General features: G+C 42.6%; 1 protein-coding gene across 1 annotated transcript in view; it reads left to right on the top strand.

Annotated features, from left to right (window-relative positions):
- Positions 1 to 279: 279 nt before the first annotated feature.
- Positions 280 to 26,274, top strand: part of fam20cb (FAM20C golgi associated secretory pathway kinase b) — a 61,125-nt gene continuing 35,130 nt past the window's right edge. Inside the window, exons 1-3 of the mRNA XM_069664129.1 lie at positions 280 to 1,530; positions 1,670 to 1,845; positions 5,685 to 5,763. Of these exons, the coding sequence (XP_069520230.1) occupies positions 983 to 1,530; positions 1,670 to 1,845; positions 5,685 to 5,763 (803 nt within the window). The 5' untranslated portion in view covers positions 280 to 982. The remainder of the gene's footprint in view (positions 1,531 to 1,669; positions 1,846 to 5,684; positions 5,764 to 26,274) is intronic.

Raw genomic sequence — 26,274 nt, 5'->3', positions numbered from 1 at the left:
AAAAGGTGGAAAGACGCCCTCTTGTTGCCCAGGCGGGATGTGCAGGGAGGATTTACTCCAAGAGGCATACAGGCGAGCAGTTATACGCTTCACATGCTCTCTCTTTTCTCTCTCTCCCTCCTCAGCCAATCTGCGCACAGTGACGCTGCGCAAAAGGCTGGATCTAGTCCTGGCTTCATCATCATATTTAACACACCCACCCACATTCACACATGCTACAAGAGGTGCTTTCTCTTATCCAGCTGTACTCTTAGAGGTGGCCTGGCCCCCGCGGGAGGATTTTCTGTCTCCTGTTACCTGTGTTATGTATTCCCTACGTTTGCTCGTGAGTAGTCGGGACTCGATGTGACATAAATTACGCACCGCAGGTCGCTGAGTTGGATGAGTCGACTACTTTTCTCGGACTTTCCATAAAAACATTTTAATTTGAAGGGCTGCGCTCCTCGTACATGAAGTCCCAGCTGATCCACGGCTGCTCCTCTCCGCTCAGGATCGAGGTTGGATGGTGAGCTCGAGACCGGAACGCGCCCTCGAACCTCTTCGACACGCGCGTTTAAACGGATTGTTTTCCCCGCGTGTCCACAGCTGCTTTTGGATCACTTGTCTGCTGTATCCTGTGTTTTCCTGCTGAAATATTTTTGTGGAAGAGGATGTTGTTTGCGCAAATCCACTGCTGGTCTGAGCCCACGCGACCTGCTTTACCTGCACGCTTGCGGGTGATTTTGCGCTTCTGAAATCTGGACACACACACGCACACACACGCGCGCGCGCATAAAAAGCAAGACTCTGATGTTGAAAATCCAAAGGCTGAACACTGAATCCTTTACTCAAGACGGCAAGTGAAGATGGCTCCTATGTGTTTAATGTATATTTCATTAGATTGGCGTCCAGTCTAGTAAACATCATCAGCGATGTAGTCAGCCTGTTCATCTGCGTGCTCATCATTTGCAGTAAATACTCACATCTGCTCAAAAGGGAGACCATGAAGATGATTCTCCTGCGCAAATTCCGCTTTCTAATCCTCATGGTGTTCCTCATCGCGTGCTCCATGCACATTATGATAGACTTGTTACCGAAGCTGGAGAGGCACGGCAACAGCGGCTGCTCATGCTCGCACACGCCGAGCGAGGAGCCCCAGAGCTGGGGGAAGCAGCAGCAACAGCAGCAGCAGCAGGGCTGGCCTAACAAGCACACCTTGCGGATCCTCCAGGACTTCAGCAACGAGCCCAGCTCTAATGTTTCCTCCCATTCCCTGGAAAGGAGCCCGGGCACAGGCGACAAAACACAGCAGCAGGCTCTCAGGAGGCTGGAGCACCCCGGGCAGCAGCAGCAGCGCGGGGACAGGAAGAGACAGTTCATCCAGGACGCGGCGATGAGCAAGAACGCGCCGGTTAAAGGGTCAAGGTTGTCTGCTCTGTATGATCACCCCTTGTATAAAAGATCTGTGCCGGCTCTGACAGACGAGGACACGCTGTTTAACGTCAACACAGACATCAGATTTGACCCCAAAGCTGCTGAGGATCAAGCATGGTAAAGTGTAATCAGGAAGTCATTTAAAGCATGATAAAATCTACTTAAGTGCAACAAAGAGGGCTAAAGGTTAAGATCTGGCAATAACATTGACATAACCCCTCATGCTTTATTTTCACTTCCTTCTTCCTCTTCACAGGAATGCTGAAGGCACCATGGATGAGTTCAGCCCAACAGGCGAGCTGACAGCTGACTCTTACCCCAACTGGCTCCGCTTCCACATTGGGATTAACCGTTACGAGCTGTACTCCAGACACAACCCGGTCATCGACGCTCTCCTCAAGGACCTGGTCACCCAGAGGATCACCAGCGTGGGTGAGTCATACAGAGACAGAGGGAGGGGGGGGCTGACTCCATGGCAGCAGCAGCAGCAGGCAGATGGAGGGTTACAGTGCGCAGGTGGACGGTCAGAATTACACTTTACTCTGAGGAGACCAAGATTATTGTGCGGAAAAGAGTTGGTTGTGGTTTAAGGGTGATCAAATATGTGCTCGCATAACTGTAGTAGTTTCTAGTATTAACACCACATTATTGGTTATATAGACACAAACGACTGGAGAGTTCGGAGTCTTGATGAAGGACACTTTGACATGCGGCTTGTCGACTTACGGACATAATATAATAAATATTATATAAATAATAAATACTTGGTGTTTTCGTGGATTGAAACTGTGTCACATACAGTTTTAAAGTGACACTGTGTACAAAGGTAGGGCTCAAAGTTCAGTTTGAAGAGTTTCCTGTTAAAAAAACAAAGTCAGCTGATGATGTTTTCATGTGATTTTCTCATAAAACAAAACACAAACACACACAGATCTGTGCCACAAAGATATGTTATATATAACAAGTTGACAGCAGGACTTCTGCTGCCAAGAAACAGAATAAATAGAATATAATAAAGAACATAGATATTAAAGAAATGCTCTTTCTATAGGCTTCACTGGCTTTGTTCTGCGGTGCTTTAAAGATCCGCTCAGATCCATCCTGATGTTTTTTGTTTCAAAACTGAAGTCGTCTATTCTTTCTGGCGCCATGGTAACAGTAATTAGGAATAATCTCCTCTAATTGGATAACATGTTAAAAGCTAAAAGTCATCCATGAGATGAGAAGGCGTTTACGAGGCTGCTAAAGAGCTTTGGCTTTGGAGCGGTATAACAATTCTATTAGGACAGGTGAGACGTTCAGGGACGTGGGGTTTTAGCTTATTGATCTAAAAGCTCAGATAGATATGATGAAAATACACGGAGAGCAAGTTTTCTTCAGGGGAAATAGTACAAAAATTACCCTCAATTATCATAAGTGGTTCAAAATTAGTGTCAAAGAAAAAGTAGTCCCAGTTGCTGTAAAAACAGCCCAATCTGGAAACACTGAACGTCAGTCTTTACAGTAAGCCAAAGGGGGAATTTGTGCCTCGAAAGTAACGGGGTCTACCGGTTAACAGTGAGAGGAGGCAAAGTGATGGACACCTGCGCTCCTCGCTGTCACAGGCACTGATGACATAAACACACACACACACACACACACATACAAGTGTGCATGGCGATGGAAGTCAGCTGCAGGCTATCGTACGACGCAATAAAACACTACAACCTCCTCTCACGTAACCCCACAAGTACAATACATCAAGCCGGAGAGAACACCTGGTCTCTATGCAAATCACGCGGCTACACATCGCGGTTCGATTCCAATCAAACAGCGTCGCTTTTTTTGTTATTTGATTGACAGGTGCACGGTAAATCCAGCCGACTTTTCCCTGCAAGTGCGAGCAGATACCTGACAGAGGCGATAATCCATGCTAGGCCAGTTATATGGAATCTATTTCTCCTTTTTTTCCCTTTTTTCGGGGGTGGATTGTCTTTCTTTTTGGCTCGGTCCCGCTCCCACATTCCAAGAGTGCTTGTCGACTCAAGGTCGGCCCATCTTGCGCTCGCTGTAAGAAGCGCCTGCAGATTTCAGGTTCATGTGCCAACGACGGGACTGTAACGGGCCTTTTGCAAAGATTAAATACTTATCTTAGTGGAGGATTAGCTGTTTATCAAACTAGTATCTCCGTTTGGCCACTAAAGGAGTCAATTCCCCCCTTTCTTTTCTGGTTTTCTACTCCAGATGTTGTCTTATTTTCTCCTTCTTCCTCTCTGGCTGGATAGAGGAAGCAGTTCTCAGCGTCTGCAGCCAGCTAAATACATGGTGGCTCAGTAATTACAGAGCCTTTACACAGGCCTGAGGCAGAATACCAATAGAGGCCAATGGCAGTTGGTTATTATCTAAACTTGAGCACAGGAGTGCTTGGATGCATAATACACTACTTCTTCTGAGCTGCGTTCATCAATGAGGTCATAGCGTGCAAAAGAAGCAGATACAATACAGTTTATTATAGATGATAATGAAAGTCTTTTATTTTGAAGGCTTGAGTGCACAGCCCAAAAACAAGCGAGGTGAACATTTTTGCAGCACAGCCTGGATAAAAACAGTTTGCTCACCATGAGTGCAGGTTAAATAAAAAGGTTTTAAAGGCTCCCTGTATGCAGCTGCATAACATGCATGAGCTCCTCGCAATTAGATTTACCTCTATTTAAAACGTCTCCATCAAGCGCAACTTCACACAGCAGCAGGTGAGATCGCAAGGACGGACTTTGATCTTTTCACTTGTAATTTTTTCCCTTTGTAAACGTTCCCCTTGTCCCTGTGATTCCCCTATGTAAAAATAAATGAGAACATTGATTGAAAAGGTTGTTCTCTGGCAAAAGGCCACCAAAACACAGCTTCCAATCGATCAGCTGAAGGAACAACAGGCTCACCGGCTGCAAATTTTTGTTGTGTTTTAGCCCTGTATAGTCCTCGCCCCAGCTCCGAGCCCAGTCCCATGAGTGCCTTTAGACTGCATTATCATGTTCAAAAAGGGAAAAAACATGAAGGATAGGAGGATGAATAGAAACACAGCGAGTTGGAGAGAGAGATAGAGAGGGAGAGATGGACCCTCCAGAGAATACACAGAGAGAATAAACAGCGCAGGAACAGAGAGCGTCGGGCGAGCACTGGCTGTCCTTCACCCCCTCGTTCTCCCTTCCCATCAAACAAACACAGTGACATCAGCACTCAAAGCACAAGCTCACACACACACACAGACTCACAAACGCAGATCTACACACACACACACACACATGCAAGCTCATATACACAATAGTCCACTTCAACAACACAGCAGAGGAAATCACAGGTGTAAGATTGCCTCATCTCTAAAATGTAGAATCAAATCAGTGTGAGGAACTATTACATTACGGATAATATAAACAGAGTTGGACTTATCCTTATAAGATACTCTATTAACATTGACTGAATGATCCGTAACTAATGTGTTAAGTCAGTCACTTAAGGAATGTATTGATCAACTGTGTAATTGCCGATTTCAGAAGAGTAATTTAAGTTCGACAAATTTGTTTGTGATTAGATGTGATTAGAAATATTTGTACAATGATATTTGGTCTTTAATCTGATAAAAATAGTTAGCAGCAATTTTTTAGATTTATTAAAGTAGCTTGGACTCGATGGAGCCATACAAACAATTATGCTAATCGTTTTATTTAGGTCATTTATCTGGCAGAATCATTAAACATTAGTTGGTTCAGCTTGTCAGATAGGAGAAATTGCGAGTTTTCTTTGTGTTGTGTTGAACATTTTAAACAATTTTTTTGATATACTGTAATCATTACTTGCTACCTTTTGTGTGTATCAGCTTGTTAATGTTGAGTTTAGTCACATTTTCTTGTCAATATCAGAGCTGCTCTGGAGGTGAAGTACAACTAACGCCAATTAGCTTAATTGCTAGCTTGAATGAGTAAAAGCTAAACACTAAAAATAGAAAATGTTAGGCAGTGAGTTGTTGTACAAAGTTATTAAATTTGATGTTAAAAAGTCAGCAGACTACTTAATCATCAAACTATAGTTTAGCTAGTAAACTGCCAGCTTGGCTAACTAGCTAACTAGCTATTGAATTAACCAACTGTTTGTGTAACTAAAACTCTACAGGGTCAATTTGTGCCCAAGCACCAAAGTCTGTAAACCCATTAACAGCAGTGTAACAGTAAATGTTTATGGCCTAGTTGCTTTTAGTTAATGATTTGTTAATAGCCGTGTTTTCTGTTTTACCTCTACAGCAATGAAGTCAGGAGGGACGCAGCTCAAGCTCATCATGACCTTCCAGAACTACGGCCAGGCTCTCTTTAAACCCATGAAGTAAGTTTTTATGCCTTTCAGCAAAAAAGCATTTTATGTGCTGTATGTGCTTTAAAAATAGCTCCCACTAGCCCTATTGTTCCTGTGGTCAAACTGCCCTCTCATCTCTCCTCCGCTGGCAGCAGGGTGTTCAGGAGTACACCCTCTTTAAGAATAAGCAGTCTCTTTAGTCTTGAGTAAAAGCTTGAGTGTCATTTCAGCACAAAACACCAACTATGCAGCTTTCTATCTCGACTGACTTCCTTCTCTCACCTATTCATTCTCCTCACAACATCAATCTCATTTCCACATTCTCCTCTCGGGCGATATCAAATTGCTTTCATTTCAGCACAACCTTGATATTTGATTGAAGGCCAACATCATTCTGCTGTGTCAGAGGCGAGCGTTGAGTAGGCATTTCACCTCGCAGGGCTGTCAGATGACACGGCACGTCTTTTAGAGGCCGTGTTGGACGTCCTCAGCCCTCAGGCAACACCAGCTGTGTCATTTTATGACTCATTCATCTGATCAATTTTTGGGTTTTTGATAATGTCACACCAGCTAGTCGGCTAAATGTCACCGTTTTGTGATTTGTGTGCTTGCTAGACACAGCTGGTGGTGCTTGTAACTGGATTTGGGTCCATGGCCTTTTCGGACTGCATTCTTTTACTATTATTTTTATTTTTTCCATTTTAAAAAATGTAATTGTCTGTCTTTCCAGTGTTAATATGGAACTTTAAAGCCACACGCTAGCTTGCTGCTGAACATATTATACCTGCTAAACATCAGCGTGTTGGCATTGTCATTGTGAGTATGTTAGCGTGATGAAGTCAGGAAGTTAGCTCAGAACAACACTGCCATAGAACTGCTTTATGTAGCCGCTAGCATAGTCATAGACTCTTGTTGTCTTGTTTGATTTGTTTTAAATGTTGTAACCTGCAAAACCAATGACATTCCCATTAGCCAAAGCTATATTTTGTATTTAGTGCTAGTAGATGTTAGCATGCTAACACACTGAGCTAAAAAGTTGAACATTAATATTATACCCGCTAAACATCAGTGTGTTAGCATTGTCATTGTGACTATGTTAGCATGATGACAGATCAGCAGTTAGCTTAAAGCACCACTGTGCCTAGAACAGCCTCACATAGCGGCTAGCATAGATTCTTGTCGTCTTGTTACATTTGTTACAGGTGTTGTGGCCTTATCGTGCGGCCATTTTGGTTCGTAAAAATAATAGAAATACATTTCAGAAAGAGTACCAGTTTGAGTTTGCTACATCATGCGGCCCTATGTCAAGGAAAATCGAACTGTCGAGTTTTAAAGTATCATTTAAGCTGTGTATTTTTTGATTGCCAGCTGTAGCTTCAGGCAGCAGCCACTCAGGTACCTCTCTTGCTAACACGGGTGCTACATATTTTGTCCTCATATTTTATTTCTCCTGATCTTGTTCTCTATTACGGTGCCAGATATAACTGCTGGGAGCTTTGTGATCCTACCGCCAAGCCCCCGTTCCTCTGTTTCATGTCTCATCTCCTTTTGAATCCTATTCCAGTTGTGATATGAGAACATCCAACCAGTGAACTACAGCATATCATTAATGTCTCACATAAAAAGGTGAAGAGGAGCTAAAACTCGGCACACGAAGCTAATTCTCATTGGCTTAACATGTAGAGAAGATAAGTGCCCCACTGGTAGATACTGTGTAATATTTGATTAATTCACATTTCCTTTATCCGCACTGTCATATTTAGACGATAACACACCCCAAGAGAAGTGCTCTTTGCTCCTAATCCCTCCTCGATTGGTGGATTTAAATGTCACCCGTCCTTTGTTATGGTGATTGTAATTTAATTGAGGGTTAATGGTTTTCTACATAGGCCTGTTGTCTGGCCCCTACATGTCAGCGTTGAGAGCGGGGTTAAGCCTGGGGATGATAGGTAGCGAGGTTTTCCGTGGGAGGAAAAGCTATTCAGAGACTGTTGTAATTACTGCTTCAATCGCACCACACTAAGTCAGGCCAGACGCAACAAGCCTGAAATCATCCTGACAGGCCGGGAAGAGGAGAGATGAGAATGGGGAGAGAAGAAGAAGGGATGGAAGAGGAGAGGAGTTCAGGAGAGGAAGGAGGAGAGGTGAGGGGGCAAGGGCAGGAGGAGAAAGGAGGGTGGGGAAGAGGGACAGACGATGAGAGTGTTGTCAATACACGCACAGAGTCGAAATCCGCAGATTATCTCGCTGCACTGCCTCGAATTTGAACCCAGACTGAAATATGAAATGACATTTCCAGAGAAAAGCGCAGGGGTGATGGGGTTGGATGTAAATCTGTTGCTTGACAGTCGTGGTTGTCAGAGCCGCCCGTGACGTTTAATAATCCTGAAGAGTGAAGAGCTTTTTCATCCCCTCCTGCTTGAATGCACTTGACTTTCACAAAATAGGGCAACCTGTGCTGGCACGTGTGCATTGTGCTCATTTGGACTGCAATCAAGGTCTTGACAGATTTGCACAGTCATTCCCACTATGGACATGATTCTCCTTGCAGTGAACGCACATCCACACACGCGAACATCCACACACACGCGTCCACTTAACACCCAACATCATCGACTCGTTCCCAAAGCTGCTGGTGTGTTTCCACATGGTGCATCAAAGAGACAGAGGCTGAAAGATCAAAGACTTCTCCGGCTGTGCTCCTCCGCTCGGCTCCTCTCGACTCTGATGCAAATGTGTGCCAGGCAATCAGGCAGCGAAGGCAGGAAGGCAGGCATGCGGTGTCTGGGTAACGATCGACCCTCCAACCATCCGTATATGTGAAACCCTAAAGCCTCTGCCTTTTTCGCAGTCTTAATATTCTCCATCATTCCCTCCCTGCATCCACAACTCCCTCTGTTTGTTTTTCTCTCTCCTACGTTTTTTAATGAACTTTAATGAACGGCACAGATGAAGAAATCCATTAACAAGCTTGCCGTATCGATCTTTATGGTATTCTCTCTTCTTCGTTTCTTTTTTGCTTTAGCAGAATAGGGGGATGATCAGATACTGTGATTATTGTGGCTGTTTTGTTCCGCCAGGTTTCTTCTTTATTTTAAATTAAACATACCATTTGTAGGGCTGCAGCTAAGATTTTTGATATTGATTGATTTGCCTGTTATCTTTGCAATAAGTTGATTAATCGTTTCGTCAATAAAACGTCAAAAAGTTGTGGGAAATGCTCAAGGCGAAGTCTTTGAAATTCCTTTTGTTGAATCAACAGCTCGCGTCTGAAAGACTTTCATATAAAAAAATCCATCGATTTAAGAAGCTGTAATCAGCAAATGTTTAAATATTTGCTATGATTAATCGATTAATCAAATATCCAAATATTTGACTTTCATTCAATCGACTTCTCGATCAATCATTGCAGCTGCACACTCATCATGGTTTCACACTTTACAAGACAAGAGATTTAATTACCTCTTACTGAGTTGAGACGCCACACAAAGTCTGCACTACCTGTCCATTATGATGTAATAAGGATGATTCAGTCCTCTAAATTGTTGTCTGCGGTCCAGTTTCCCAGACATGGAATAAACCTTGCTTTTAACTAGTCTAACAAGCATTGTTTTGCAATAATTGTTAAGACTTCAGGCTTGAGGGGATTGTGTTAAATCCCCGCTGATGCCCAGCCCTGTGTTGCTTCAGTCAACGAATGAAACGCACAGTTGTGCTCTCTGTCACAACAACTGCATTGTAACCTGAATAAAGCCAAGTTAGATGACTAAGCTCAATTATCATCTTTGTCATCCACTGCATCCTTGAATGCCCACGGCCAAGACTGAAATAACCCCGGATTGCAGCACTTCTATAATATCTGCTTTTGTTCCTGTGAACGAACACTTTGCAATGTCAGGTTGGGACAATCAACAAAGCATATGTTGGAAAAAACAACAGATTTTTTCCTGATCCTCAAAATAAACATTGTACAAGCCTTTAGAAGACAAGGGACATGGGCTTAATCTAAAGTTTCTACTTGCAATGGAAAAATAAACAGTCACGCTTTGTTACAACAAGAACAAAACAGTCATTGTTGTCCCAGTAGTTTACTGTCTAATGATGCAGGTATGCTGTAGCTTGTAGGTTTGGGTCATGGTTGACTGTGTCTGTGTCATAACTGATTGTCATCTGCATCCATTTGGATATTAACTTCTGGACAAATGGAGGGTTGATTATTCTAAGAAATGCAAAATAAATTGGGCCTAAAATAGAACCTTGAGGGACACCAAAAGAGAGATCAGAAGATGGTGATGATTTCCCTTTTATGTATTTATTTTTTCCTGAATTGTATTTCCTGCTTTTCCTTTCAGGCTTTGTGGGCTTCCAATAGCTCATTTTGTCTTTCTTTTGGGTCTTGTTTTAGTAACATCAGGAGGATGGATATCATTTCTTGACATTTTTGGATAAATTCAAGCATGAGCTAATACACCAGTCCGCTACTTTCTCCATAACTACTGGAGGACATTCAGCTTTCTATTCTGCATCCGCATCTGCATCCATCTGGATATTAACTCAGGGATGAATAGAGGGCTGATTATTCTAAGAAATGCGGGCCTAAAATTGAACCTTGAGGGACACCAAAAGAGCGATGAGAAGATGGTGATGATTTCCCTTTTATACTTTTCCTAAATAGTATTTCCTACTTTTTCTGACTTTGCGGGCTTCCAAAAGCTCACTCTTTCTTTCTTTTGTTTTTTTTATTGACCATACTGTTAGTCCTGCTAAAAGAAAACTCACATTGGCTAACCTGACTTAAACGTGATACCAATTACAACTGTTCTGGCCAGCAGCTATTGTGAATGAACTACAGCATGAAACTGGACTGTTAGCCCACGGCAGTATTACTCTGTAGTGCTGTAGCCTGCTCTTTGAAAACGAACAGCCCCTGTGGGAGAACTGCTCCAGCAACAAAACGTTTTACCTTCAGAGGCGTTTAAATAATACTAATGCATACAGTATATTGCGCCTTTTGCTGTCAGAAATATCCATGTTTCTTTTAGCACAATAAAAAGATATGCATGTTATACCTTAAGGACCTTTTTTAACAAGTACCTCTGCGTACAGAAATAGACCTGTGCTGTACGATGTGTTTGAGTCCCAGCTGTGGCGTCGTATTTTACAGTACCTTACCTAAACCTGTCTGAAAGTCTGAAGACTTTTCATTTATTTTTTATTTTCTGTCATAACGGCTTTGTGCTGGTGTGAACCAGGATACATGATTGGAATATTTACAGTCTCATAGCACACAAAGTCCATCAGATCATGAGCGCAGATGACTGACGAAGGAAGGCAGGGGAAGCACTGATGATTGATATAATGATGCTCTTCCGTTCCTTCTCGCTCCCACTTAATTGTACCGCGCGTCAATCACCCGGCTGTTGGCTCAGTCACATGTGAATCAATCCGAGTATTCCTAGAAGAGATATCTGCTCTTTCCGCTGCTCCTCCACACCCGGCGATCCATATCTGTGCCGAGGCGGGTCCGTGAGTAATTTTTGATTGACGTGTCGGGGGAGAGACAAGAGACGGGAGCCACGTAATGTCACCTTGTTGTGTCAATAACATATTGACAGCAGCACAAATAACAGCCTGAAGGAAACGTCTGTGTTAAATGTGAAATATTAGTGCGAAATTGGCTGCGAATAAGGGATGATGTTGTATCATCAGGCTGCATCAGCCGTGGGAGGTGAAAGAATAAGATTGAGGGGGGCTTTGTGTGAACATGTCTCAACAGAACCTCTTATTATTCTTGCTTAAAGCTGCCCCGATTTGTCCTCAAACACAGCACAGACTGAGCAGTGAGAGTACGGGGACAATCCGGGGATTGTTCCTATATGTCGGCGAACAAAAGGATGTCAAACAACCTGACATCTCTGGAGACTAACCCCACTCATTTTTCTTTCTAGTTTGTCAGTTGGGTTGTTTGTTTGTCAGCCTGTGTGCATGTGTGCTTGTTTACTGTGTGATGTCGTATTCACAAGGTCCTCTGTGCCTGCGCTTTGACTTTGAGTCAGGAAATAAAGGGATGAACCGCCTCAGGACAAGTCATTCAGAAGGCAGATGATGAGTGCAGCTCGGCTTGGAAATAGAGGAAATTCACAGCAGCACAGTGGCAACGGCAGAGATGGAGGGTTAACCCTTAAAGTGCCGGGATTGATCCATAACATAAACCATTTAAACACTACCGTAATTGGATTCATGCCAACTATAGAAATAAAACCCTGCACTGTACACGGTTGCACAGCACATCAATGAGCTCCACTGTGAGTGTATTTGCATGCATTACATGCTTTTAATGTGAGTTATGGTCATATCTGATATAAGCAAACCTCTATGCACACATAAGAATGAACGTCTTATATAACATCTTTGTATCCCAGCCTACACATATAACTTTCTCATATTCACATTATGAGTCTTCCTGGGCTGTAAAAGCAGTATGTTGCGCACATGCTCCACATCTTAAACAGACCACTCGGGGATCATGAATAATAGCAGAATATTAAAATTGCCTGTAAACGCACAGGCTGACCTCAGGAAATATTTCCCTTCCTTTTCTTTTCTGCTGTAAAAAGGGTTCAGTTGAATAATTAATCTAAAATTACAGCCACCGTGAGATGTGCGATTTAGCAGCACTTCAGGCTCCGCACTGCTCTCCGCTTAATGTTTTGACTGTTCCCCCTGTGTTATAATTGTTCCACCAGGGTGTTATTGTGCTGTATGCAGTTAGTGCGGAAGCAGAAATTAAGGTGTTTGTGGGAAAACTGTTGGAGGAAGAGGGAAAAAATGTGTTTTCAAGTGCTCAGTTTAAGGCACAACTTCGCAGAAGCACAGGGACTCGTGCACCAGTCGTCACATGAATACTGCAGTTGAATTAGGTGAACATATTTCTCAGAGCAGTGGAGTGATGATCAAATGGAGCCCTCAGGCTTAGTAATCTGACCCCCTTGCTGTGTCCCCTGCAGAGACTGTGACACACTGCAGGCCATTGGTGCACCAGGATTATGTAGAGCACAGTTTTTTCCCGTATGGGCTGAAGTGTTTGTTTGAACAAACATAAAGAGATGGAAAAAAAGTGATCAAAACAGAAAAGGGCCTTAGAGTATGTAATATAATACGGGTGGGACAAAATATTGATACGGCAAAATATCGTCATCCTGACTCGTGCAATACAATTATCGATAGACTGGCATCAAATTTCCAAAAATATGGCGCTCTAAACAGATTTCTGTCTCTACTTCATGACTCCTTATGACATGAACGAGCGTAACGTGAACGGACATTAATTGGCCGAAGAGTAAGTTGATCAGATATGGTGATATATCATTGATATGTGTGCTATATGATTGTCTTGGATATATCAATTATGCAGAATCGCTGTATTGTGATATCGTTATAATGGGCCATGTATCTCCTATCTTATCTTGTTGTATCGTATCGCATATCGCATATCGCGTATCGCATCGCTTATCGTACTGCGTATCGCACCGCGTATCGTATCGCTTATCGTATTGTATGATAACTTATCATATCGCGTATTGTTTCTCATGGTATCCCATATCGTATCTTATCGTATTGTATCTTATCGTATCATATCACGTATAGTATCTCATTGTATCATATCGCATATCTAATCGTATTGCGTCTCCTATCTAATCGTATTGTATGATATCGTATCGTATTATGAATTACCCTGCGATTCCCACCTCTAGTATAATAAGTTTCCCCTCTTGTGGACACCTGTATTTACCCTGGTTGAAGTGTTGAAAGAGAAGAATTTGTGCGCTAGCATAAAAACATTGCTACAGGAGGCTAAAATGAGAAAGATGTTAGAATAATAGATGTAATATGCGATAAAAACCTGACTTTTTGTCTGTTTCACGTTGTTCAAAATGTGCTGAAAAACAACAAAATCCTCCTCAATTGTAGGAAAAAGTAGCACAGTTGAAATAATCAATACGTGACATGGTTGTGCCGTAAGGCATTGATGCGAAATGTGTCATTCAGAGACCTGCTTCTGATCAATCATTGCTTTTCATTCAAGCGGCAGTCACGGCCAAAAACAGGAAGGGTTGTGCACATTTCTATAAAAACTAAGCTGACTTTTAAGGATACATCTGAGGTGTTCCAGAGCACATGGGTCAAAGATTGGGCTACATGAAAAGGCTTTTTAGCCCGTATCACTGCCTCTTAAAGAAGACAAAATGAACCACTTCTCCTGTTTCGCGGGGAACACATTTTTTACAGGACAAAAATAGCTCCCTCTGGCTCGCTGTGTTAAGTGATTTTTATGTTCTGGTGTAAAAGTGGATGAGGACCTATTTACCGAGCAGATGCAGCTGTGAAATACCCTGTAATTAAAAATAAAGGGTTAACTGGCCCATGCTGATAAAAACCTCTTAATATGAGGCTGAATTTGTCAAAACTGGTGCAGACCTATGGCCCAACGTGCTGCAGAAAAACATGCTGAAAAACAGCTTATGCAACTAATCTATGGTCTATGGGGATGGGCACGGAAAAGTAGCACATTGTAATAATCTGTTAATGTACTGTTGGCGCTCTGCCACCTACAGTAATCAGCCATCATGATTTATGGAGAACGCAGATATTATTAAGCCAGAGATGTTTTCCTCGGTAATGTATTCTCACACGCGGTGCCAGTTTTAATCAGTGTAAGTTGATTAGCATAATCGTTACGTTTGACACGTCTGTCAGATGCTAAAATACAATCTTCTTCTTCTACACTTTTTTTCCCTGCATTTCATTAAAACGTCACATCAGCATCCAGCCGTCGCACAGCTTCCCAGAGTGTGCACATCCTTTGGTTGTATCTCTTTGTCTCTCTGTGCCGATCTGTGTGTTTGAAATGTGTGCGTGCACCCCCTCTGCAGTGATACCGTTCTGGCGAATTCCACGCAGGCCTCGCTCGGGCATTCCAGGAGCAGAAATTGTCTTGACGATATTATCAGTCAGCTGCCCCCCCCTTCAGGTAAATGTTATCAGCTGTAATGTTGTGCTGCAGGAACGATAACACAGTGTTGCAGCCAGCAGAAATGACAAGCCAGCGTCCAATCTGCATATCAAAGCCTCGGCTAAATTCCTCTACCATCTGTGTGTGTGTGTGTGTGTGTGTGTGTGTGTGTGTGCTGGAGCTGCACGCACATTTTAAACGCCACTTCTCCGCAATCTCAGAGGCAACTTGTTACCGGCCCGCCACAATCGCGGTTCATCCCTGATAAACTCCTTCATTGTTTCTTAGAAATAACAAAAAGCTGCTTAATTACTCGCCCTAAAAGATTGCAGGAAACCTGCTCCGGCTGTGTGTTTTTGTGGGAGTTCGAGCATTGATACCATCTGTCATCTTGTCTCTACCGCTTTGAAGGAGCTGTCACTCAAAGGCCGGCTTTTTACCTTCTCTCTCTGGACACCTCAACAGGCTGACAATCACAGCAGACATTGATTCATCTGGCCCGGCCCGCGCTGCTGTTCTTATTGAGGAGCAGATGCTGGGAGCGGCGGCTCGGAGGGTGTTTCATGACTGGAAATGAGCCTTTTATATCTTCCAGGAGTCGATGAACAAAGGGCGAGAACAGGAGAGTGTCATGTGACCTGTGTCTGGTGGTGCATACTTGAGTTAAGTGGAAACACAAGCACTTTAAAATGCAAACTTAAGACTTGTAAGGCTGAAACTTAGCTCTAATTGCTGTTTTTGACAGCATTGGGTGCTTCTCTGCAGAGCCAACCCACGTTTTTTTCACATTTTGGTATTTGGTTTATTTAGTCTCATGCTGCATGGTTACAAGCAAACCAGGTCTTATAAACAAAACCGCTCAATTACTGGACGGAGGTCTGGAAACCTGTCATCCTACGAGGTTTTGGCAGCAGCACGAGACTAAATAAATCTAACTTGAATTCCTTTCATTTAGCCAAGAGTCAGGAACTAATTTACTTTCTGTGCTGTTTATACCTTTAGAAGAATGTGAGAAATAACATCATCTTTGGGTGCCATCCAAACCTTTTGTCTTTGGTTGTTTGGGTGATGCATTTCCAAGAAACGGCACCACACTTCTTCTTTTCAAAGAGGCTTTTTTTTCACCTGTTTTGATTCAGGATATTTAAACGGAGCGTTCCGGCCAAATCAACTGAGAAAAATCCCCAGATTTCGGTGAAGCTGCTCCAAATTTGTTTGGCGTAAAAGAGCCGTTAGTCTCGTTCATTATAGAAGATGAATGTGCTTTGATTGAGCAGTGAAAGAGAGATGTTCTGCCTTACCCGACGCTCCGTGCTTTAACTTGATTTCGATCAGAGAGCTTCGACGGCCTGGAGAAACAGCCGTGCTCTGCGGTTCGTATAAAACACACAGTGTCTGTTATCCCGCCACAGGGCGAGACAGCTCTGGTTTTACAGAAGTATTCAGAGTTTTATGACGTGCCGGAGCTTCGGTCTGGTCTGCGGAGCTTAAAGTTTTCTCCTGTGATCTTCCTCTTTGCTTTCTGTCCTCACCTTCACTCGCCATTAAAGCTTCACGTCTCTTCCTCACTGTCCCGGCGGCAGAAACTGATCCCTTTTATAAGCTGTAGTTAGTGTCAGGGAAAACACCTTAGGGGGATCATTAGACTGTAATGAAGCAGGAGGTAAAATACCATGTTCACCCGTCGCTTTCCAACATTCCTGATTGTCAGGTTTAATTATAGCTCTGTGAGGTCTTTGGGCGTCACGTTATTTTTTTTTTGTGCATTTATCTCATTTCTGCAGCTCACCCTTCACCTCTCCCTTTCAGCAGATGGACACTCGGTCTAATTAGGCTTCATTTTCCTCCCTGAAGAGCGGCCCTCTGAGGGAGGCGTTCAGGAGCTTGGCATTATGTTGTGATACGTAATTAGCAAACAGCAAAGTGGCGACTGAGGTTATGGCGGGAAAGAGGTTACGTGAAGCACAGCTGTCAGCGCTCCGGCTGCGTTATAGATGCGGATTAAACAACATCTGCTCCAAACTGCTGCATAGTGTACGAGCTTGATTAAAGTAGTCTGCTCTCACAATTCAATATCTGCATATAAAGCCCCGCGAGCCGCACCGCTGACGTCCGCTACAAAGGGGGAGAAGGAGGAGGTGGGATAGTCAAAACATGTGATGCAACCGACCTCAGATGGGGAGATTATAAAGCAATCCATTACACACAAGTCTCTGCATGAGTTGCTGCCTCACATGAGAGAGGGTGGAAAAGGTTGCATGTTCAGTACTCCACCAGTGCACTCCTAGAAATGGGCATAATTTAAAAGTGATGACAGCGTGTAATTTGTTTCACTGAGAATGTGCTGCTTAAGTGGCACGATAATGTTCTCAGAGTTCTTTTCATTTAAATTGTGTAAAAATTATTTTTCATTGGATTTTGAAGGTGTTATATCGGCACGCGATGCAAATGGGGTCTGAAACAAAAACATCCAATAATAGATTATATATTGACTCAAATTGCAACAATGATTATAGTATTATCTTCTCCTTAAGTACCAAATAAATTGACTTCTGAACAGCAAAAAATAAGCATCTTTAATTATGAACGCCTCATGAATTTATAACAATTATTGCAAAGATACTTTTTATGTGTGTAAAGCAATGACTGTAGATGGATCTCCACTTGCTCTCATTGTACGAAATTGAAGCCAAAATAGCCCCCTTGACAGGCTATCACCATCACAGAACTAATTATAATGGAAAACATGTTTGAGAAAAATTTATTTGTCGTGTATTTTGATTTTATAGTTTGATTCATGTCCCATCTGTTAACATGGAGGAGGCGGGCTTTATGACCTATACTTCAGCCAGTCAGCAGGAGGCGATAGAGAGGGTTTGGCTTCACTTTTAGGGACCTGTCATGTTGTCCATCTTTTTTTACAGCAGTTTTTTGGCCACTGGGGGCGGTGAAAAAAGCTGTTAACACTCAATAGACATGTTAGCATACTACATACTACAGATGCGGCTAACACGTTAGCGACGAGTGGCTTATTTACACATCCAGTAAACAAGGACTAGCATTAGCTTTTATTGTAGTTGTGTTTTCTGGCTGCCCTATGAATGTAACTACAAAATGCGTTAAAATTTACATCACATAACACTCCATGTGTGGGTCATAACTCAGTCGGACTTCTCCTGAAACTCCTGAACCATACTAACTAGCTAACCTTAATCATAATATGAAAAGATTGCAACCAAACAGCTAACAGCATTAGCAAGCAGCGAAAACGTATTGGAATCACCTTATGCCTGTAATAAGTGATTTATTTTTAGCCACAGAGGAACAGTAGGCTAATAACAATCTAAGTTTCATCTTTAAGATCACATGACAGACTTGCTAGCGAATAGCTAGCAAACAGTTAGCAAACCATGTATTTAGACATCCAGCAAATGAGGAGCATATGAAGTTATGTTTCAGGCTGTGTCTGATCAATTTAGCTTCAGTATTAACCGTCATTTAGCTGTGTGCCTTCACAGCAAACTCTTGAGGGTAAAACCTGGCTCCTTTGAGGCTCAACACTCCAATGTTTTTGTTAGCTTGTTTTCAGCTGTTTGTTGCTGTTAAGGTAGCATACAGTAGGTTTTATAATAGATATTTGTATCGATATTTTTCAATGAAAGATGCTAAAACTGCAGAGTAAGTTGATAATTCTTAGGGACTCTCACTACTTCTTTAACATTTACTGATTTAAAACACAGCTATTACAAAAATCACTAGTGTGGTTAAATGCTAGGTTAATAGTGTAGAATCCTAGGGCTTAATAATTTCCTCTTCACGTGTATTAAAATATTAAACTATTAATTATTTTAAAGCAACACATTTCCATGAGAATGCCAGTTTAATCTAAAATAAAAACACATTTTTACAGTAGGATTATTTGAATGTTGGGAGTGTTTTTGGCCTCATACCATCTCCCCAGTGCTACAGATTATTAATGTCAGTGGGGTGTGGATAAAGAAAGGATAAAGAAAAGACCATATGCTCGGGCTCACCAAAGGATTATGATTTGTTGTTGTTTCTCAAAAAAAAAAAAAAAAAAGGAGAGCGAGGGAGGAAAAGTGACTTCGGCATTGTTAGGCACAGTGAGGAGAAAGCAGCTTGGCAAAATGGCACGGATTAGTGTGCGAGAGAGAGAGAGGCAACGCGCTTTCCAACTGTGACGCTGCGCTGTGTGTTCTGTTAACTCGGCAGCGTTCGTGTGTGAGGGGGGGAGAGGGGGGCATTTATGGTGTTTGTCCAGCGCTTATTCAAATATGAGCTTTGGAGTCTCAGTTCTGCTCGAGCTAACTTCAGAGGGGGCGTGGCTGTCTCATCATTCAAAGTAATGATCCGGTAAAATCAAAGGCCAGCAGCTGGAACAGGGCAGAGCTTTCACCTTTATTTACACACGTCCTCCCCTAATTCACTGTTCATGAACAACTCAAGCAGGCAGACCACTTAAACTTGAAACTTCCACTATCCAAAACACTACCTCTCCTAAATATAAGTCTGCAACTCATAATTTATTAGTCAGTCTAGAGAGGGGCTTTCACATCTGTCACAGTGTGTAAGGAAACATTAAAAGCAGTTTTTTTAAAGCTCTCAACCAATATTCACTGCACAGCGCAGTAATGGAAGAGCTGCAGTTAAGTGCAACGGACGTAGGAAAAGACTGCATATTAAATAAGAAAGTTTGCACGTCTTCTTTTTTTCTTTACATGTTTTTCTTATTTCCTAAATGTAATGTGTCATGGTGTGTTCAGCCTCCTCAGTAACTGTTGCTAGCTGCATTTTGAGCCAGTAATTTCTCCAGGCAGAAGAGAAACTGGCATGTTACACGAGGATTTTACTGCCTGGTTCTCTTGTTGGAAAATGCTTGACAGCACTAAAGGAACTAAGAGACAGTCTGTGTCTCGATGGCCAGTTGGCTGCTGCATTTTTCATCCTCTTTGCTTGCACAGCTTCTTTGGTAATGAAGGAGATGCACAAAACGGCGTGCAACTAAACGGTTTCACTAAACTTTCTGTTAGTATGTGAAAATGCTTTGTGGATTTTAGTATTTCTTCTCCTTTTGGACTGTATAAAGACGTAGGCCCTGTGAAGTCACACATTGTGGACCTCCCTTTTGAAGCTTTGTGCATTTTGTCCGACGCCATCTATGTTTTCTAGAACCAGAAGTCTTTGAAGGTTCTCACTCATCCAGGTCAGGGTAATTGAAGCTTAATCCAAAAGGCAACTGGACTTGGTTGAAGTTCTAGAAGATGTTTCGCCTCTCATCCAAAAGGCTTCTGGTGGACAAACTGGAAATATAAGCCTCTGTAGGCCATAGGCCCGAGCAGCGACTCTTACTTGATGATTTATTAGCATATTAATGTTCAGTTTAGAACTGAAGAAGCCTGTCGGATAAGAGGTGAAACGTCTTCAAGAACTTCACCCAAGTCCAGATGCCTTTTGGATTAAAGGTGGGGTATTATGCTAATTACAAGCTTCATATTTCACTCTGTGAAAATGTAATCTGCCTGAAACAAGCTCTGTCCCTTTAAGAAGCCCCGCCCCTACAAGCCCACTTTCTTCTGATTGGCCAGCTCTCAGAAGTCTGCCTAGGCTGCGCTTTGTGATGTCACAAAGTGCAACTGTCTATAACCTGGCGTTCATTGCAGACTGGAGACTGAGCTGAGAAGCCTGGGGATTACTCCAACATACTTTTACCTACAGATTTGAAACTTCACCCACGTTTAGTTCCAACATTGTAAAATTATATGTATGTCTTAAAATGTGAAAGAGCATAATACCCCCTCTTTAAGCTTCATAGAACCAGGAGTGACCATATTTGAACAACATGGTGGACGTTCCTTTTCTGGTTGACAGGCTGCCATAGTAGTGACTTGTCAATCACAGGTAGCCACGCCCTTAAGCATACCCTGCTTTATCGTCTATTTTACACCTGATTGAACCATAATTTACAAAATTAACACCGTGCTGCATTAAAGAACACTTAAAACTAGCAGTTGACATAATAAACACGTTATGAAAATGTTAAATAAGGTAATAAATCAGCTGTAAAGTATGGTCCTCTTTTGGCAACCAGTGGAGTCTCCCCCTGCTGGCCATTAGACAGAATGCAGGTTTAAGGCTCTTCCCCATTGGGTTGGCTTTTAAAACCAAGAGGGTACCACCACTTCTTATGTCTGTGTTTTCCCCGAAACTCTTCCCTCCATCTTGAATTGAAAAAAGATTCACCAGTTTTCAGTTTAGCTCTGCTGAAACCTCGTAATCGCTTTTCACGATAAACAGGGATGAAGGATTTTGATCTGAAACTCTTACATTTGAAATGTACAAACAAAAACAACTGTTTCAGTGTTCATTTTAGCATGTGTGGATAACATTTTCAAACTATCTTATGAAGAGTGGACCTGCCCTTTAACATCTTACAGTGTAACTGTCAGCACATTTTAATAAGCACCTTTAATCTTCCCTTCTTATTTTTCTCACTCTTATTTCCTCATTCACCCCTCCACTTGTTCTCTAACCATCCCAAGGCCATTTCCTGTTTTTCTCTGTCATTTCTCTCTCCTTCTCACCATCACTCCTTTATTCATCCTCCAGCCACACCTCTCAGTCTCTGCTCTCGGGGGAGAGCAGAAAGCAAGAGGAGAGCGATGCTTCGTCCTCTCATTTTCCTCCCGATATGATCCGAGTGATTCAGCGGGGAGAAGCAGGCTCGCTCTTACGCTGTCCCTCTCCCTCCTTTCCTGTGAGGTTGTTTTCTTTCTGCTTCCTACTCTCGCAGCCCCTGTAATCCCTGGAAAATCTGAATCTGTCGTTTATTGCTCCTCCTCTCGCAAAACTTGTTTTTCCCTGCTCATAAAGCCTCCCAGACGGTGCTTATAAATGCTTAACAAGGTCAGTTTTGTATTGTTCTTTCCGGCGTTCGTGAGGTTACAGTGGTGTTGCTATTAAAAAAGAGGTTGGCTTGTCTGAGGTCGGAGGAGTAAGATGTGCCTTTTCACTTGTTTACGGGTCTTATGTAACAGAAGAGGTGACTCATGGTGTTTGTAAGATCTGATATAGTTTATGCCTTCATCCATCCATTCACATTTCTCCCCATCTCGACCTCTAAATACTCCTTCTATTTTCCCTCTGAATATTTGCCTACCAGTTGGAGCCTCCCCTCCCTCTGCGCCCTCACTATGCTAGTCCCATGGCTCCAGGGTTTCTCTACATGTATTTATAGAGTATTTAAAGGCGCTGAGCCCTGTTTTCTATCTGCTTATCAAACGCCACTGTGTACCCCACCCACTAATTTACCCAACACAGCGCTGGGAGTTCAGGACACCACAGGCCCGGGCTCACCAGACCTTGATGCCTGTCTTTTCTCATCTGTTCCTTCTTACTAAAATATTCCCTATTCCCTTAATTCATGTTTTTCTCACCACACAGCTTTTATTATTTCTTTCTTTTCCCGTCTCTCCCTGCTAACCCACTTTTTCAGGGGGTGATTTGGGAAACTCTCTCTGCCCCTCGACAGCTCAACACTCCCCTGCGCTCGTCATGTGTGTATTACTTTAGCTATGAGGTGTGAACCGTGATCCGCGCAGATTTGTGTGTCATAAATCAAACATGTTGCCAAACCCGCATCAGTGCACGTTTTTACACAATCTCTGTTTGTGCAATAACATGCGAGTTAAAAGCTGAGACACACAGAAGCACACAAGTCGGATCCTGCAACGGTGGCATGCGTGCGCCTTCTTATCCAGGCGGCAAACTGTGTAATTAGACGAATTGTCTCTGCAGTAAATTTCAATCCAGACATGAAAGAATTTGGGGGTTTATGTTACTAATTGCTCACATAGTTGCAGCTCGTGTTCAGAGCCAGTGATGGATCGTGGGTAATTTAAAGCCAGGGTTGATTAAAGTGAATTTCAATGGTTGAGACACAGTTAAATTGTGCACAAAAGCCACAAGATTAAGTGTAAGAAAACCAGGGTGTAGTTTGTAGTGTGACTCAGACAGAGAGAGAGAGAGAGAGACGACGTGGGAGGCAGACGGGATGAAGCGCTGCCTGGCAGAACGGCCCACTTCAACTGGATTTAATGGGACGTTGCTAACGGATGTATGAATGGTTTATCTTCTCGCGTCTAATTCAGCTCCACTCTGTCCTCATTGTCAGGCGCTCTGAATGAGGCGAGGCACTACAGAGGAAGAAATCCTTTCATCCCGTACTCATGACATTTATATATAGGTTAAACATAGTCACGTACCTGACTTATTATACTTCCTTTAATCCCGTTAGTGAAGTATTCATAAAGAACGCACAGATTTGGAGTTTGGAGAACACTTTGTGGATGTGTTTAACTGTCTCATTTTCTGGCACCTGATGGACCCCAACAGGTGTTTGGGCCTTAGACGCATCAATTACCCTTTTGGCTGTTGATGATTTTTATTAGAATAGTTTTATTGGATTCATTATGGTCATTAAACGTGCTAGGGGACAAGGACTGTCCTTATGAGGCAGATGACAACGTGTTTGAAAGCAGGTGCGCGCTGCGAACGTAGGTGAGGATAGCAGACGAGCAGTGGAGGAGCAGCCCCGCCAACTCCCCGAACAAAGTATACAGAGCCGTATAGACAGAGAGTCCTGTCAATGGAGGTCCAATATGCTCCATGATCTGCCATTGCAATGTCGCGACTCTCTCTCTCTCTCGTCAGTCACATACAGACCCATGTGTAGGGTGTAAGCAAATATTCTCCGGAAATGGGCGCTGCCATCTTGCGCATTTGTAGCCAGAGTCCGACCAGCTGGTGGAGCCGCAGTGTTGACGTACCACCCCTTCCGCTAATGAAAACACACATTTACATTTACATCCGTTTTTCACTTTCATAACATAGTCAAAGTGTGACCATTCATAAACCAAAAAGATGCTGAAAAACGTTTTCATGCCTTCATTACAAGCAGACTCGATTATTGCAACGCACTTTTAACTGGTGACTTCAGCTCATTCATAATTCTGCAGCAAGGCTTTTAACCAAAACCAAGAGGAGAGAGAGATCTCAGATTGAGTTTAAGGTCCTCCTCCTCTGTATAAAGCCCTTAACAGACAAGGACAAGCTACATTTCCAGCAGCTTTTTTCAGTTATGGCCCTAAACTGTTGAATTCACTACCCAGAGACATGAGGAAAGCCAGTTCACTAAATATCTATAAAAAAACAGCTTAAAACCTCTTTACATCTCTTTACACTGGCCTCTGTCCAGCTATGATTTTCCCTATTTTAATATGTTTTAATATGTTGCTGCACTCAATTTTAAATGTTGCATTTTACTTGATTTTATGTGTTTTATGTTTCCTTCTTGGCTTTGTGTTTTTATTTCGCTTATTATCATCATTATTATTACAACAACTATTTTATTCAGTGGATTTCGGTTTTAATTTAATCTTGTTCTATTTCAGCTTTGTCCTGTCTTGATCTTATTGTAAAGCACTTTGAGCTGCATTTTATGTATGAAATGTGCTATATAAATAAAGTGTATTATCATAATCATTATTTAAGTTCCCTTATGTCGATGCATTCGACAGCAGAGCAGCTTCTTGTGTTGGTTTGAAGCAGATATTCAAGGTTTTGTAGTGTATTGTTAGTGCTCTCAATTTTGATAGCACTCATTGCTATCACTTCTGCCAAAAGCAGGTTTTAGGGAGAGCATTCTATCCTGTGGTATTTTCTTGACACTATTTGATGGTTGCGCTCAGGCGCATGACGCAATAAATCACATGAACAGCTTAAATACTAGCTTCTTTGTTTCACACAAAACTCCACTGTTTTGATAGCTAAACAGATACTGCTCAATGAAATGGAATTTGTAGTATCAATGAAATCTAAAATTACACATCTGACAAAACATTGTTAACTTTCTTGCCAAGAGTTAGCAGAAAAGATTGATACCACTCTCATATCTCTATGCTAAATATTAGGCTAGACCACGGAGGCTACTAGCCTAGCTCATGTAAAGAATGCAGAGCTAGCTAGCGAAACGTGAAAAAGCTTGCTAGCTGGCTCTGCCCACAGAAACAAAAGTGTATCTTCAACACCAAAGCTAAATTGTGGTTTTATGCTGAGTTACGTGGTGTAAGAGAACAGTGGTGAGCATTAGAAGTGTTGGTATGCCATGCTAGCTGCTTCTAGTTTCCACTCAAAGCTAGCTTAACATCTCCTTGTTCTGGCTTTGTAGTTAGCGCACAGACACGAGAGTGGTATCCATCGTCTCATCTATATCATAGTACGTTTTTTTGACAGCTTTGTTTTTTTCTTTTATACACAAGAACTCAAAAAGACAAAAAACACCAAAAATGTAAATTTAATCCAGCTAAATTCTACCTTTTTCCCCTGTTTCTCCGCATATTTATCATCCATTACTGAGCTGAGTTTGGGGGTTTAAAGGATTGTCCCTTTTGTGTCTCACTCTTAACAAATCACTGCTCTTTCCATCACTAGCATCTTTGTGGTTTTTTTCTTTCTTTCAAGTCAAAAGCCACAGGAAATGAGGAAAATCCATTAGCTGGGTGGTTTTAGCTGTCTTATCCCCCCAAACCACACACACACACACACACACACACACACACACACACACACACACACTCACTGTACTCAGTCCAGTGGAAGTGCAATCCTGCCCTGTGGGCCTGCATGACAAGGGAAGAGGAAATGGCCGGGCATTAATGGCAGCTTTGATTACTCTCCTGTCACTAATGTGGCCAACATGAAAGACAAGAAGAGCAGAGGGACGACTTCAGCCCCGATCTGAGGCAATCTGATGGCATGTACTTGTAGGCGGGACATTCAAAGCACACTGAGAGGCTCCTGTGGGCACACGTACATTATTCAATCACTACATACTGTACCTCCGAGCCATACTTCTCTTCTTCTGTCCCTTATATCCTGATAATGATTCCTTTCTTGGGAGGTCACATGATCCTGACTCTTATCTCCGTCCTCTAAAGTCAGAGAGGAGGCTGTGCTGCTGTTAGCCACAGGTAGTTGGGGTAGGGTTGTCTTCTGTTCTGACTCGCGTCGGAGATGCATTACATCATGAAGCTACATGTGGTTGTTGATAGAGTGGGTGTGGCCGAGTCATACATCCTGCACAGACATGACATGTTGTGTAACTACAAAACTGAATTAGATACAGGTGCAGGGACAAGCGAGTATGTTGTGTTACCCATGTTAAGTCCATTATTGCACGTCCATAGGGTTCTTTTTGTGCATGTGTGTAATTTGTGGCCTATGTTTGTGTAGCATGTTTGTACTAACAGAGTGATTGATATATCTTCTTCTTCTATAACAACTTTTTCAATGGGCGGCTGTGGCTCATTGGTAAATTGGGTCATCTCTTGATCGGGAGGTTTGCGGTTCGATCCCCGGCTCCTGAAGACTACATGTCAAAGTGTCCTTGGACAAGACATCGATCCCCCCAAATTGATCCACAGGTTGTGAATGGCAAAGTTGTTGTAGCT

This window comes from Semicossyphus pulcher, unplaced genomic scaffold, assembly GCF_022749685.1.
Source record: "Semicossyphus pulcher isolate SPU_LCO1_2020_fin unplaced genomic scaffold, fSemPul1.0.p SCAF_16, whole genome shotgun sequence".
Taxonomy (NCBI): domain Eukaryota; kingdom Metazoa; phylum Chordata; class Actinopteri; order Labriformes; family Labridae; genus Semicossyphus; species Semicossyphus pulcher.
This window is presented reverse-complemented; position numbering and strand designations above follow the sequence as displayed.